This window comes from Taudactylus pleione, unplaced genomic scaffold (assembly GCF_031769625.1).
Source record: "Taudactylus pleione unplaced genomic scaffold, aTauple2 ptg000602l, whole genome shotgun sequence".
Lineage (NCBI taxonomy): Eukaryota > Metazoa > Chordata > Amphibia > Anura > Myobatrachidae > Taudactylus > Taudactylus pleione.
In genome coordinates, this window is record NW_028285004.1 from 6,534,568 (window position 1) to 6,551,887 (window position 17,320).

Sequence of the window (17,320 nt, forward strand, 5' to 3'; positions counted from 1 at the left end):
CTTTGAGTGCCGCAGTTCTTTCTCCTTTTTCAATGCGTCACTGAGGGCACCCAAGCAGCTTGGTTATATAGTCAGGAGTGCCAGTTCGAGAGAGAGAGAGAGAGAGATTGAGAGAGAGAGAGAGATGCAGCTCTGTTGGCCTCCTGCTACAGCCGCAGTCTCAGTGTGCCCATGATGGCACGCTGGCTGCGGTGCACACAGTATGGAGGGAGTTGGGAGTGAATGATGGGGGAGTTAGGAGGGCGCAGGGCTGTGCTGTATTATAGATATAGGGCCTGATTGATGGTCAGACGCAGATGAGGGATACCGCGCAGTTTTCCAGTAATTGGATGAACAGATTCTGCAATATCGCTCTCAGATCCTCCAAGCTGCAGCATGATTGACATGCTTTGGTGTGTGGGTGGATGGAGCGTGGGCATGCCTGGGCACCGTTGCTGGAAATGGAGACGGGTCACACCTGTTTTCCGGGAGCACCGAGGCCAGGGTCTGTGCCTGTGGATGCATATTTTCTGGCCTAACAGGCTGCCAGCCTGAATAAGCTGGAGCTTACTTAGTTTGGCCAGTGCTGCCGCCATCTAGTCCGATAGTCGCGATGGGGATCCAAGGCAGCATCTACAGACACTGCACTCGGATTGCTCTTGCTGTCAGGAGGCATCTGCTTCCTGTAGATGCCTACTGCAGTATACAAATATTTGCTATACAGTATTGCACAGCCGCTTCCTTGCAGCTGCCCAATACCGTCTGGCCATGATCAGGCCCATACATCTGCCAGCAGCTTGCTATCTAATTTATCTAATTTCAGGGGCCATAATCGGTGGGTGTGATGTCCCGTGTATTTTGTGGTGGTCTTTGGAGTTCTCTGTATTATATGGCACTATTTGCAGTGTTCTTTGGAGTGTATGGTGGCCACTTGGATGCTTAGTGTATTATACTGTATGGTGGGCACTGATGGTCTATATGATGGTCAGTATTATATGGCACTCACTACTCTTTACATGGCAGTCACTTAATGCTCTCTGTATTATATGGCACACACTGCGATGCTCTCTCTATTATATGGCACTCACTGTGATGCTCTCTGTATTATACGGCACTCACTGCGATGCTCTCTGTATTGTACGGCACTCACTGCGATGCTCTCTGTATTGTACGGCACTCACTGCGATGCTCTCTGTATTATACGGCACTCACTGCGATGCTCTCTGTATTATACGGCACTCACTGCGATGCTCTCTGTGTTATATGGCACTCACTGCAATATTCTCTGTGTTATATGGCACTCACTGCGATGTTCTCTGTGTTATATGGCACTCACTGCGATGCTCTCTCTATTATATGGCACTCACTGCGATGCTTTCTGTATTATACGGCACTCACTGCGATGCTCTCTGTATTATACGGCACTCACTGCGATGCTCTCTGTGTTATACTGCACTCACTGCGATGTTCTCTGTGTTATATGGCACCCACTGCAATGCTCTCTGTATTATACGGCACTCACTGCGATGCTCTCTGTATTATACGGCACTCACTGCGATGCTCTCTGTATAATACGGCACTCACTGAGATGCTTTCTGTATTATACGGCACTCACTGCGATGCCCTCTGTATTATACGGCACTCACTGCGATGCTCTCTGTGTTAGATGGCACTCACTGCGATGCTCTCTGGGTTAGATGGCACTCACTGCGATGCTCTCTGTATTATACGGCACTCACCGCGATGTTATATGGCATGCCCTCTGTATTATATGGCAACGTATTGCACTCTATATTATATGGAAGTCCCTGTGATGCTCTCTGATATATCGATATATGTGTATATATCTCTGTGTATATATATATAGTTGTATATATAATTTCTCTCTCTCTACTAATAAAATAGATTTCATAACTGGTACTGCATGATAGAAAGTTTGTATTCTACAACCCCTTCCGGGAGGAGATATTTTTATGGACAACCACATCAACATTATTTGCGTCTGTAACAAGGTAAGAACCACAAATCTACCAGGTTGTTACCTTGCTACAGACGCGCTAAAAGTTAGCCATTGCTGCCATGGTCCAGCATTGCCATTATTTTTTTTAAAACAACAGCAGCAAAAAAGACAGTTAATTTATTAATTTACTGCAGTGGTTAGGGGACACTTATAGAAATATGCCAAAATCAGTGAACAATTTTGGATTTTTTCTTTCTTATCTTATTAATCTAAAGGAAAGGCAAACCATACAGTTCTTGTTATAGCTCCACTATAAAGTGGTTGAAGATAGATGTCACATATGCCCTCCATGGAGATAGCCACACATTCTGTGTAGACCACACCCACACACTAGGCATGCCCCCACACAGGGGCGTTTTAAGAGAGGAGGGGACCCGTGTGCAGCCTCCTTTTGGGCTCCCTCCTCTCTGACGGCGGCTCTGCGGCACTGAGCGCTGTAGATCCTGGCTTCATGCCAGAATCTACAGCACATGTTCGAGTCTCCGGGAAAATGGTGCCTGCTCCTACTTTCCCAGGGATATCTTTTCTGTGCATGTGCAGATTCCTGGGAAAATGGCCGTCGCTATTGTCCCAGTGAGTGTGTACTGCTCTACAGCGCTAGTCTGGCGCTGCGGAGCAGCACTTCGGGAATCGGCGGAAAGGTAAGTATAATTACCTATAGGTGCGGTGTGGGTCCCCCCTGGACCCGGGGGCCCATGTGCCCTCCACACCCTGCACCCATTATAGATACGCCCCTGCCCCCACATCACTAGTCACATCACCACAGCGCTTATCAAACTCCCCTGCGGTGGCACACAATAGGCTCTTCATAAATTTCAGCTCCAGGCCCATGTGGACCTTAATCTGGCACTGAGTTTGGGGCCCCCCTCCCTCAAACAATCCATAGCACTTTATTTGCTTTCCTGATTCATGTAAAGTGTCCCTACCCTAATGACCCTAACTCAAACCTAAGTTCAAACTTGACCCTAAACATAACCTCTAACCCTAATACCCTAACCGCTAAACCCTACACCATCCCTAATGCCCCAACTCAAACACCTAAGCTGACCCTAATACCCTAACCAAAACTGATACACCAACCCTAATACCTTATCCCTAATACCATAAGGTTTTATTCCTCGTCATCCATTAAATGCAACACATAAGCCTGAGGGGTGCTAAGGATTAGAAGGTGGCTGCGAGGTGGCATTTGCAGTGGGGGATGCGATGTGGACAGGCCCAGTATTGTGTATGACTGTGCTCAGCTGAGAGCAATAATGGGGATGAGTTATCACCATCAGGGGCGCCGAGAGGGGGGGGGAGCAGGTACCTGTGCATACACTATAGACTCTGGGCACACTCTAGTGCCCAGAGTCTATAACTCCGGAGCTGGCCGCGCACAGCTCAGTGCTCTGCCGGCCACTGGGGGGAGAGGAGGGGGCCCATGTCAGAGGCTGCACACGGGCCCCCTCCTCTCTAGAAACATCCCTGATTAGAGTAGATGAGAATAGCACAGTACTTGACCCTACCTGCCTGGCTGCTGTTCTTCCCTGAGATCTGGATCCTTGGTCACTGTCTCACTCAGCCAGACTCTTCCTTGGCCTGTGCCTCTGCTCCTCGCTAGGTGCCACTGGTGCGTGCTGCTGGTGGCAAGCTGCAAGCCTGACAGTCAGTGGCAGAGGCTGCTGTGCTGGGGGTGGGCTGGAGCAGGATGGGGCTGGTCGGAGGACCCGGTGACCCTCCTCCTCCCTCTTATGCACAGTCACTCTGTGACAGTGCAGACAGTGGTGCCACAGTGAGACTCTGGGAGTATAAACGGGTCCTCATGACATCATGATGTCACACAGTACTCGCACAGTGCTCCTCTGGGAGCATTATGACTGGCCAGATTTCTTGGGGAAAAGGGGACCCATCTAGGGCCCTGCGAGTCAAAAGGGGCCCATCCACGGACTCCTTTGGACTTGCAGGGCCCTAGGCGACCGCCTAGGTTGCCTTGTGGGAAATCCGGGCCTGCTCCTATGCCTGTGGGGAGAGCGATCACACTGATTGCACCCCCCACTAGCTATGCGCTGGGCTGGCGGGCTCACAGTGCCCCCCTCCCCAGCGCGCACGCCACAAAAATGTTTTTTTTTTTTTTAAGGGCGCATGGCCACACCTCCCACAAATAGGCCATGCCCCCTTCTTCCCCCGGGACCGGCACAACTGTCAGCGCCCATGCTCAGAGGGACCTTCCGCATGCCTATGTGTCTGCTGTACTGCAGATCACTGCTGATTGGTCAGCAAAGCAGGACCCCAGAACCAGCAGCTACAAAGATTAGCAGCCACTGGGAAAAAGTAAATTAACCTCTCCCTCACCTCCTTAGTGTACCTGGTGCCTGAAACCGGTATCAAATTGAAAGTTGCGATGGTCGCGATGTTTCCGATGTGCCAATGGTGGTTCTGAAGTTCCAATGTTTAAAAAAATCTCTCAATTTTTTTTTTTACAAATCTTAAAAAAATAAATATATATATTGTGAAATCCTACTTTAAATCTCACTACGGCTGTTGACGCCATGTGGACGCACCTTGCGTATGGCGATATGCAAATGTGAATACACGGTGTATGCAACGTGTGATGCATACGCAATACCTTCCCTTATTGTAACACCAACAGTATGCATAATAGTTTCTATTTTCATATCAAAATACAATGTGAATTACAGTGCAATATATTTAGATTACAGTATAATAACCTTATGTGAAAGCAAGTGAACACACACACACCAGTTTCTGTCGTCCTGTGGTCCAACGCACAAAAGTAAATATTGTATTGAAAGAATATATAACATTATTATTACAAGTTATACAGTGGTACAATACAGTTCAAGAAACAAAAGGTCAGAGTTAGAAAACCAGTATACATACGTTCGAATGCGCTCCCTGGATCCAGAGTGCAGTCGTCACCAGATGACTGGTAGAATACAGCTACTGGACTCTGGATCAGGGGAGCCTTATTTTATGCAGTTAAATTATAGGTGTGTATAATGGCAAGTTGTGTCTCCTTCCATTGGTCCAGGGGCGGGACATTTCCAGTTCACTGGGGGTCATTGGCTGGTTCGAACAGTGGGCGATGCCTAGGCTTAGGTTGCTGTTACAAATGTTCACCTCTGGGTTCCCTCCAAAAAGCTAGCTCAAATCAACCATTGTTATATGCTATTATTAAACATAAATCCGGCATTGCTAATATCTGCTTGCCGCAATGTGCGACAATCTATTTGCAATCACCAGATTACTGTTAACACAATTCTGTACATTTTGACCTCAAACACGAGGTTAATATGTGCTTCCATCACTGGACTATATGTATAGCTGGTTTTCTTCTTTTCAATACATATTTGTATTTTTGGTGTTATCTCAGAGGAAATATGCAACCATTACAGTGGTACAATAGTTATAGTAAAATAACGATTATGAAAGGAAAATTTGGTTACAAGAAATGCCTAAAAATGTATTGGGAACAATTGCGCTAGATCAATGTGTGGCCAATCAAATTAATCTCTCACGGCCACAAGGGGGAACTTGTCACCGCAGCTAGCTGGCAATCAATTGTAAAATAAAATATACCTTAGGAATATGAGTGATGAGAGACATTGCATAAATTGAAAACATCATTAATTGTTACTTTAGATACACTGCACATATATATTTTAAAGTGAGAAATATATTAAATAGGTTTGACTGTATAAATGTTTAGTAGCATGCATGTAGAGGTATTTGTTTTACACTGAGACTATGGGTCATTGTTATAAGAAACAGGTTTTTACTGCTTAGATCATTTAAAATGCACACAGTTAGTGGTATGCGCAAAGAACACAGAAATCTGCATACCCTTAGCAATTGTACGTTATCTGGCCCATTGTTCAAAGGAACTTACAACATAAGATCAATTGATCCACATACAATTCCCAGATGTTGGCGTTTACACTCCAAATAAGCAAAGGAAAAACCTTTGATGAGCTATCAGACTTTAAGGCTCCAGCAAACTTGATTTACAACTCCTTTGAGATTAACTGGCTAACCTATAATTACCTATTGCATTGGAACCTGTGAGAATATGCCTTTTAATGCATAAGATTTGGGATATAAGGCATTATTTAATTTTTATTTAATATTTCTGACTTCGACAATATATATTTTTTTAATGAAATCATTTTGGATAAGTTGAAATAGATGTTCCTCACCTAATTCACTCATAAAAAAAAACGTCAATTTCGGAGCGGTTTTTAGAAAATAAAAATTGTCAAGTGGTTAAAACTGTCGTTAGCCAATTTCTGAAGCTCCAGCATGCAGCGGCTATCTTCTGCATGGGATATCCGAAACAGAAAACAAAGTATTCCTATTGGTTAAACATAGGTAGGTTAAGTGAAAAAAATTTAACCATCCATTACACGTTGTGCGCCGTACCTTTTAATACATATGTATAGCTGCACAACGTATTGTCTTTTTAGTTTTAGCTTCATCAACAAATTTCTAGTGTTTGCCAAGGAGGTCAACTAATGAAATCAGTCTAGTAAATATAAAGCAAGGCTCAAATTGTAGAAATAAAAATGCAAACGTAATAAAAAATACATAAACTATCCAGACTTCCTGAAAAACAACCTCTACAGATATGCCCAACTACAACCTTGACTGTAGCACAGCGAATTGTGCCAGACGGACTCCCGCGTTTGGAGATGCGCATTTGGGTCTCCATAGGAATGAATGGGAGACTCACTCACCTCTCCATGGGATTGAATGGAGATGCACTCCTGCAATCAGGGACACACTATAGTGTATCGTGGTGCATAGCGCAATGCGCAAGCACATTTGGGGCGCGATCAGCCACAATGAACTTGGATGCATCTGTACATCATCTATTGTTACGTATTCAGTCCAACCAAAGAAGGTGTTGCCCATAGCCAGGGGTCAGGTTAGGATAGAATATGAAAACAAACATAACAGTTTTCCTTAATGAATGTAAGTGGCAATACAAAATCTTTTTTAATTGCATAGTATTGATAAATAGACCTCTGTGGGGTCTATTTATCAAAAATATTTGCAGCTACAAGGAATTACTAAGGAGAAGTGTTCCATGGCTGAGTGTAACACCTGAGGCACCACCACAACCACCAGTGACAAGCCCTTGCACACCGTGTTGTTCACATACCCCAAAGTGCAGAGGAGAGGGGGGGTGCACTGGTCACAGGAGCTGTCACTCACCCAGGTGCAATGTCAGGTTGATGGAGTACAAGTCTGGCTCTGCCTCCAGGTTATGTCCGTCTGGTTGTTGTAGTAGGTCTAGATTAAGTTTTTGGTGCTATGCTGCTAGTGGGGCAGGTCGCTGTCGCACAGGTGGCAAGACTTGGTGATCCCAGTTATGCTGTACTGCATGCAGTACTCCTCAGATGGGTGTTGGGGGCATTGATAATTTTGGGCATGACAGCCACCCATTTGCTGTGCACTCGTCCATCGTCACCCAGGCGGCATCCACCAGGAGCAGGGTGAGCAGCAGCACGGGGAGAGGTCTTGCATCCTCTAGAGTGGGTATCTCCTCAGGCTGCATTGTGCATGGGGGGTGGATCTAATCAACGGTCTCTCCTTCAGGGTGCTGGCTGATTACAGGGCGGTGTCTGTGCTGGGAGCCTCCTCTCATTTGCTGTCACTGTGCTGCAGCTGGCTCCCATGAACTTTCAGCAAACTTGCTCCACTGCTGAGGCCCGGGCTGCAGCTGCTTTCCGAGGCAGGGACTGTGGCTGCGGCATGGGAGTGGTGGCTGTGTGAGTGTGATGGCCATGGTGGTCCAGGGGTTTCCAGGGCCTGGCTCTCTGAGAGCAGAACTATGGATGCCGGCATTGCTAGCCCAAATCATTTAATAGTGCACCGACTTAGGGGCGCATCCCCCTGGCCCAGACTGCCCCTGGGCAGGGCCGCTTGTAAAGAAAAAAATACTGATTGACAAGCGATCCCACAGACACATCAGCCCTGTGGGAATCTTTCCGGTGAGCTCTATGGCCAATCCGCCCCTGACTGTACTTATGTTTTAAAAGTTTTGGTCTATTTTGCAATTGTATGTGATGTATAAATTGTTCCCTTTTTTGACCCTGTGATGAAGAGGATTTGTTAGTTATGCTTAATTGACTATAAATTTGTATGGGTATTTAAAGTAGCAAGTGTGACACTAAGGTACACCAACTGACGAAGCCTGGAGTGACGAAACACGTCTGGGTGGTGCTGGTATGATGATGCGGTGACACTGTCACGTGTGACTTGGAAAAGAGGCTAGGAATGCACGCACAGGTCAGCAGTGTTCCAAAGTTTACACAGCGACACTGGGGAGCGCTCCTGCTGGGAGTGGCGCTAAACAGGTCTTTGGAGATCAGCTACTACACCAGACTTGTTTTAAACTGATTGTTTTAAACTTTAATGTATGTAAAAGAGTGCTTTTATGTTATAAAGTTTATCATACACTTTACAACTGTGCGCCACCTTTTCTGTTCCAAGAATACGCAACATTGGGCTGGGTGAAGCACTTAAGGGAAGCGTCACTATTTAAAAGTGGACGTCATAGACTACAATCGACTGCAAATTGGAGACTAATCACAAGTGAACTTACTGCACAATTATCCATTTATTATATGTCTAGAAACAACCAGATATTAGTTACAACAACATATATACAGTATGCCTCCTAAGCCAATCTGAACATGCATGTGCACTTATCTATCTGCCTGCATATTTTTATGCACATCATATTTTTTTGGTACAGTTAAAATAATAGTTTTGATTTAAAAATTCTCATAAATATTCTATACAGAAATAAAATAAAAGATATTGGTCCCATTACAATTAGTAACTAGCAGCAGGGAAAGAATTATCCATAGACATTATTGAGACTTTTCATGCAATGGCGTATCCACAATGGGTGCAGGGTGTGTGGTGCACATGAGCCCCAGGGGTGCCCATATCGCACACTTCGCACCCATATATAGTTATACTTTCTTCTCCACAGTCTTCGGAGTGATGCTCTGCATGTTTTGAGTCTCCGGAGTGATGCTCTGCATGTTTTGGATTGCATTTAAGGGGATGCAATCAGGAAACCGGCTGACGTGTTCCCAGCAGCCGGCTTCCCGACTGCTTTATCCCGGCGTGGGTTAAATGACAGGCGTCTATATCTAGACGCCTGTCATTTTCCTGAGACAGGTGCCCGGCATCCCAATCGAAGGACAGCCGCGGGGAGGGGGGGAGGATTATATTTAGGGCACCCGGGGGGGATTTAGGGTTAGGCACCCCCCTGGGAGGGCTAGGGTTAGGCTAGGGGGAGGGAGGATTAGGGTTAGGCACCCTACATTTAATTAATAAACTGGTAGCAGCAGCATAGTGTATGCCCTAGTGTGCTTTATTCTTTTACCTGATAAAATATCAGACTTCTTTGGAACACTACTTAGCGCTGTACATTGTAATTTTTATATGATATTTGGTTTTATTTAGTATTTAGTGTTTTTTATTTATACAAGTGGCTGCATGGTATTTTGGGTTTCATTCCTAATATTCATTATTTATGATACTGGTTCCTTGCTCTCAGTACATACAGTATAACAGTGTATAGGCTACCATAAGATAGATCAGTATGGCATCACACTGTTATGTGAGTCTGTCTTCATCTACATTGAGTTTTACAGTCAGTATTTTCATTTATAGTTTCCACCATTGTGCCTACCACATACTGTATGTTATATTGGTAGTTTGCTCTACTTTATTGACAGAATGACCATCATTTATTTTTGTTTTACAATACTGATGTGGTTAGATATGTATTTTGTCTCCTAAGGTGAGATCTCAGACCATGACATATGCTGCCACCATGACCCTGCCCCTCTCACATGCAGACACCATGACACTACTCCTGTCACATGCTGGCACCATGACACTACCCCTGTCACATGCAGACACCATGACACTACCCCTGTCACATGCTGGCACCATGACACTACCCCTGTCACATGCTGGCACCATGACACTACCCCTGTCACATGCTGGCACCATGACACTACCCCTGTCAAATGCAGACACCATGACATTACCCCTGTCACATGCAGACACCATAACACTACCCCTGTCACATGCAGACACCATGACATTACCCCTGTCACATTCAGACAACATGACACTACCGCTGTCACATGCAGACACCATAACACTACCCCTGTCACATGCTGGCACCATGACACTACCCCTGTCACATGCAGACACCATGACATTACCCCTGTCACATGCATACACCATGACACTACCCCTGTCACATGCAGACACCACGACATTACCCCTGTCACATGCATACACCATGACACTACCCCTGTCACATGCAGACACCATGACACTACCCCTGTGACATGCATACACCATGACACTACCCTGTCACATGCAGACACCATGACACAACCCCTGTCACATGCATACACCATAACACTACGCCTGTCACATGCTGGCACCATGACACTACCCCTGTCACATGCAGACACCATGACACTACCCCTGTCACATGCATATACCATATCACTACGCCTGTCACATGCTGGCACCATGACACTACCCCTGTCACATGCATATACCATATCACTACGCCTGTCACATGCTGGCACCATGACACTACCCCTGTCACATGCAGACACCATGACGCTGCCCCTGTGACATGCAGACACCATGGCACTACCCCTGTGACATGCATACACCATGACACTACCCCTATGACATGCAGACACCATGACATTACCCCTGTCACATGCTGGCACCATGACACTTCACCTGTCACTAACATTACCGCACAAGAAGGCCAAGGACACAGAGCAGTACTGGATATGTAAAATGATGCCAAAAAAGTGCTCTTGCAGTGGGGTGGGGCTTCAGCACAGTCCAAAATTCAATAAGGGGAGCCACACCAACTGCCACCCCATATGCTGCCAGTCTTCACCAGCCGGGACTCACTGGCAGTTGGTGTTGCTCCCCTATTTGAATTTTGGTCTGTGTAACCTCAGGAGCCACCACTGGCTGTGATCATAGTAAAAATGAATACATAGGCCTAGGTGCTAACGTTTATGGAAGGATGGGGCAGAGTATTGCCTCAATGTTGTACACAGTATTTGTTTATTTATATCAATCTTCCTCACTTTCTCTTTCCCATTGTTTCATCTGTGCTTATATTTAAGTGAGACACCAATGTAACAAGTATTGCACACAACAACATATTTGCTATGTCTTTACACAGACACTTGATCCCGAGAATCCATTGATAGTTAATGGAAATAAGCTCCATGTAGATAAAGCACAGCTGTCAGATACTGGGCGTTATACCTGTCTGGCATCCAATATCGCTGGAGAAGATGAAATGGACTTTGATGTCATCATACAAGGTTATAAAAGTTCTAAATATTTGCAATACAATATAATTTGTAACAATAAATGTCTGTGTAATGTCATGATGTTTAAGACAAAAAAATCTTGAAATTAATCATATAGCAAGCCACGGGATATGCCCCACATCTAATTCAATTAATTAGCCTGTTCTCCTATGCGGGAAACCAGGGGATAATGCACACTAAGCCATTGATCCCACGTAGGTTCCCGAGGCTCATTAAATCATACAGCATGATCAATTAGCTGTGGGGTAAATCCTGTGGCTAATTGAATACCCCCCCAAATGTTGCTCAATTTACTAAACTAAAGTACTGACTTTTACTGTGAACTCATGAGTCAGCTATAATTATGCATTAAAGACTCTTGAGGGTCTATTTATCAATTTGCAAATTTTTTAAAACAAAATGATCAGCATTTCTCACCAGTTTTCACTTCAGCCTTTACACAGTACAGTATTTGTATTTAGACCCTGAAACACAAAATCGAGCAGAAATCGACCAAACGTCCCAACATCGATCAAAAAATCGACTTTCAGTAAATATACCCCTAAATCACACATTTACTAACAGATGATTTTTGACATTGTTTAAAAAATGATGTAAAAAATCATCTGTTTGTAAATGTATGATTTAGACCCTGAAATACAAAATCATCCAAAAAAATCTATGAAAAATTTACTAAAATCGACCTTTAGTAAATATACCCCTGGTACTCTTTTATGGTTGGACCCTGTGCCCTCCAAAAAGGTGCATTTTGCACAACTTGCAGAGCTGGAAATATTGTAAGTTATTAATCAATAATAAAGGCACATTTACCATGTAAAATGTCATTAAATCCAGACACAAACGCAAAATGAAAGTACTAATAAAATTCAATAAGATACAAACGTCCTTTATCTTCCCCTTTAAAAGATGAAATAGGAATCAGCTTTTGTGCAGCAGACTGATTGCAAATATCAGTTAAGTAATGAGAATGGACATCATAAGGCAAACTAATAATAGTAATAATATCAGCGGGAGAGATCAAAACATACTCAGCCAATCAGAAGCGATTGATGAATAGTACATATGTTGCGCCAGTTGTAGAGCACCCATAAGTGACCCGACTCTGACTGGCGCATAGACATTTTTGTGAACATGCCCTGACTGTACCTTGCCATTGCTTGCAATGCCCCTCCATCCATCATTCTGCCCCCTGAGCGTAAATGATATAAGCACAAACTGTGTCCCAATCTATAATGGAAACAATGGACTTTTTGGTGCCCTGTGGTAGAGAGAGCATTGCCCCCCCCCCCCTCCCCTCCATTTTTTTAAATAGGGACATGAGATAGTGCACCTGATAAAGGGCCATGACTTCATGGGGAAGGGCCAGGTAAGAGAGAGGGGTACTCCTGGGGAAGCCAGGAGATGCTGGGGATAAAAGAAGAGTAAGAATGATAATAAACAGGAAAATTGACAGGCCCAAACAGCGCCCCCTGCCCTGCGGTGCCCTGTGCCATGGCACTGGTTGCAGTACCGTAGTCACGGCCCTGGAAACGTGTACAAATGTCTGTGAGCACATGCAGTACAAATAAGCACAATGTGCACCAAAAACTGCAATTACTCCTGATTCTACATGAATTACTGTGCTGTGTGCATCATCCAAGCTCATCAAATATCCTGACAGTTTGATGAGTTTTGGGGACTCAAAAATAATGTGTTTGCTTCATGTTTTCTTGTATGAGGATAACAATTTGTTTTGCATGCCTTCTAATAAAAATGGTTATTGCTTTTGTTTTCTGGCTTCTCAGTGCCTCCAGTCTTTCCCAAGCTCTCTGGACTCTTGTTGAATTCTGACAACAACCCCATTGGAAGAAATGGTGATAACAAAGACGTCATTGTCAACAACCCATTCTCTCTTTATTGTGAAACCAATGCTGTGCCACCACCTACTATCACATGGTATAAGGATGGCAACTTGTTGACCTCAAGTGACAAAGCATTTATATTACCAGGTACTCTATCTAGTTACTACATCAAGACGTTCAATCCCTACTAAAGCTGTCACATACATGTTAATGCGTTAAGGGCCATGGGAACATGTTAATGCGTTAAGGGCCCGCCAGTTGACAATAAATGTCCCCGCTCCTTAACAATGTCAGCTGTCCAATCTGCAATAGCAGAACACATAAGCATTGTACTCATTTAAACTTGTTCAGGACACTCATGACTGCCACTTAAGGAGGGCTAATCATTGAACTATATCTCTCTTTCTGTTTGTTTTTTATTAGTAAAAATGCTAAACTGTGCTAAGCACAGCCTGTCAGTACTTGCAAAGTGCACTACTAAATACTGTATATCCCTCTAACTTCTGGTGGCGTGCGTGATGTTGTCACATGCGTCCCGGGGGATGCATTGCAGGGTCTAGTAAAAAGAAAGTGTATAGACCAGCACCAAGACAACCAAAAGAACTTTATTAATTAAGCACTATGCAAAACAACGGACTGTTTAAACGGGAAGTAGTCAGGAAGCCGGAGGTCGAAATGCCGTCCGCCAGCTTCCTGACAGTGAAATCCAGGCATGGGACTAATGAAAACATCTAAATACCGATACCTATCATTAGCCCCATGCTGAAATCCCGACACTCGGCATAGCGTACGTAGGTAAGCCGGGCGTCGGGAGATCATAGCCGTGCAGGGGGGGTTAGTTTTAGGGTCTCCTGGGGGGACTTAAGGCTAGGCATCCCCCCAGGAGGGTTAGGGTTAGGCTAGGGGAAAGGGAGGTTAGGGTCAGGCACCCCCTGGGGGAGGTTAGTGTTAGGCCCCCCCCACCGGGAGGGTTAGGGTTAGGGTGCAGGGAGGGGGAGTTAGGTTTAGGCACCACTGGGGGGAGGTTAGGGTTAGGCACTAGGGGGGGGGTTATGGTTAGGTACCCCTAAGGGAGAGTTAGGGGGAGAGAGGGTTCGGGATAGCCTTTATACTTACCTTGTCAGGATCTCCATCTGCCGGCCTTTCAGCGTCGGTATTTCATCCGCCGGGCTGACGTCCGGCAGCATATTATACCAATTCCGTTTAAACTAAACATTGCATATACAATGTAATCACTGGGTACTATGCAATTTAATATGTTTAATTGCATTACATTGTATATGTCTTGGTGATGGTCTATACACATTGTTTTTACTAGACCCTGCGTGCATCCCCCGGGAGGCGTGTGATGTCATCACGCACGCCTCCGGATGTTGGAGGGATGTCCGTCTAACATCTGCTTCCCTTGGGGGGGTTTTCTATCTAAGATAAGCACTGTTTGTTTGTTGTATACTATAACGAAAGATGATTAAAAGCATAATTATGGTGTTTCCAGTTTAACTTATTTAAAAGAGTGCAGTGCTGACTTCTGTGTATCTGCTGTGTGAGGTGGGGTACTTTGCCCTTCCTTAAGGATTTGAACCCCGGCTGTTGGACTATGTACAAGGGTCAAAAATTATCTGCACTCTGGCTGTAGAATTTATTTTAATGAACTTTCAGAAAAGACAAGTACATTATTTTTTGACATAATCTCCCTGCTTTTCAATACACTTTGATTATCTGTCAACAAGCTTTCGTATTCCCTCATTAAAAAATGTTTTAGGCTGGGCTTCGAGCCACGAATGCACCGCTGTCTTCACCCAAGTCTTTTGTGGATTATTGCATAGGTAGAGCCATGGCTGATTTGCAAATGATTTGCAACATAATACACTGTCACTTGTCAATCCAACTAAATCACTTCACGTGCACGCTCAATCTTCTCATCAGATGTGGACGGGGTCCGGCTCCTTCTTCATGGCTGACACTTGTGAAACCTTCTTTGAACTTCTCTCCATTCATACACACTTCTTTGTGACAAAACACTTTCTCCATTCTGTGCAGAAAGTTTAAGATAAAAATCAGCACCAGACATACCCTCACACAACAAAAAACAAATCACTGCACGCTGCTCTTCTTTAGTGCCAATCACAAGTGGGACAGCCATTTTTTCTTGCACTGCAGTCACAAATGAACTGACGTAACATGTTCAAACCAGCACAGCAGGGACTGGCGAGGCAGCAACATAGTACGGAAAGCGTTGATAAGACAGTGCGGCCAACAGAAGTTTTAATATAACTGGAGTGCAGATTATTTTTGACTCTATACTCTATTGATAGTAATATTTATTTGTACCGTGAATCTGTTTAGCATTAAGTATACTCACTGTAAACATGCTTCTAATAAGGAGGACACAGTCTGCAGATTGCAAGGGCACAAATAGAGGATGCTGGATTCTATTCTTGTGTTGCTATAAATGAAGCAGGAAAAGATTCCCTACATAATAATGTCCGGGTGCTATGTAAGTATTCTACATTCATATCACTAAACCCTAACTGTGTTTTTAAATCATTATCAAAGCATCTGTAAAACTTGTGTTTAACCCTGTAAGTCTATTGCCTTCCCCTTCTTTGAATGCAGTAACTCAAGTAAATGAGAAAAGGGAAATACAGTTAAATTAAATATATGAATAATTAAGTAACCAAAATATTTTAGGCCTCAATGCTTAGGGCTCTATTTATCACAATCCACGTTTTTAATGCAGATGTGATCAATTATTTTTGCCTATATTTGCAGCATGAACATGTAAATTCGGGAGATGGGGTGTGATAAGTGCCAGTCTTGGCATGGAGCTGGAAGCTACTGGTTTGAGTCCTCCACACATACTGCACATGGCCAGCCGTAAGCTGGCGCATACGTCATTGGGGGCCGATACAGAGGGTTTGAGAGGATTCCTTTAGGATAAAATCTGCGCTATAGCAGCCCAAAGGCTAGTATAAACTAACGCTTTGCTTTCCGGAGGTTGGTAAATTCTACAGCATACCAGCTCCCCTTTGTGGATGAGCTCAGCAGATACCATAAATATCTGTACTGTGCCCATACATTAGGTGTAGGTGGTACTTATCAGCTGAGATGGCAGCTACAATGGATCTTCCTTCTTCTTTGGCAATGACTCCACAAGCTTTAGTCACCGCAGGCTGTAGCAGTGAGGCTAGTCCCGTACACACAGTAAAATGAATTAGTGTGACAGACTTGGCAAATAGAATAATCAAGTAGATTTATTTAAGGGTGTAGTAGGACATACATCTAGGGCAGATCACTGTATGACAATAATTATCACCATACATATGAAAGGAGATTGCAGCACAAAAAGGAATATAGTAATTCCAACACAGTAGTTAGCAACAAAGTAGTGACTAGGCAATGGGGAATAACTGTTTCCAAAAGATAAATGTGCTTCTCTATCTTTGCTGTTGCAGCACCTCTTTGGCTATAACTAGGAAAAGGACAATTTTCTCAATAAACTATACTTTAAACACATTAACTTTTGCAAAACATGATTCCCAAGTAGAGTAATCTCCATTTGAATTTTGACATTAAATATAAAATCTTAATGTGCAAATATAGCGGATATAATACATTTATTATGGACCACTCATTTCTGTCCTATTCTACAATGTATGAACCAAAAAGCATTGAGTATCTGCATAGAAAACAGGAATACTCTGTATTTCAAGCAAATAAACTTCTTATATATATATATATTAATGAAAATATTGAAACCAATAATCATAGGCCCTGAACGTGCACCAGAAATAATATGTACAGCAAAATAACAGTATTTTGGGAAAGGACCAAAAATAAAAGTATTTCAATTAAAGTGCAATCTAGGACCTATATATTTAGCTGCTCACTAGCTGTAATAATTGCAACCTACTGTAGATTCTAGGTTGCAATTGTTACAACTAGTGTGCAGTTAAATATATAATTTTATTAGGTTTGCCTTAAAAACGAATAAAAACTCCTATTTTCCTATGTCTTCGACATTGCGAAATATGACAGAAAGGTAATACAATGGCATTGTTGGAGTT

General features: G+C 43.8%; 1 protein-coding gene across 1 annotated transcript in view; it reads left to right on the forward strand.

Annotated features, from left to right (window-relative positions):
• HMCN1 (hemicentin 1) overlaps positions 1-17,320 on the forward strand; it is a 563,772-nt gene that overhangs the window by 299,109 nt on the left and 247,343 nt on the right. Inside the window, exons 54-56 of the mRNA XM_088453882.1 lie at positions 11,259-11,403; positions 13,197-13,400; positions 15,637-15,750. Of these exons, the coding sequence (XP_088310008.1) occupies positions 11,259-11,403; positions 13,197-13,400; positions 15,637-15,750 (463 nt within the window). The remainder of the gene's footprint in view (positions 1-11,258; positions 11,404-13,196; positions 13,401-15,636; positions 15,751-17,320) is intronic.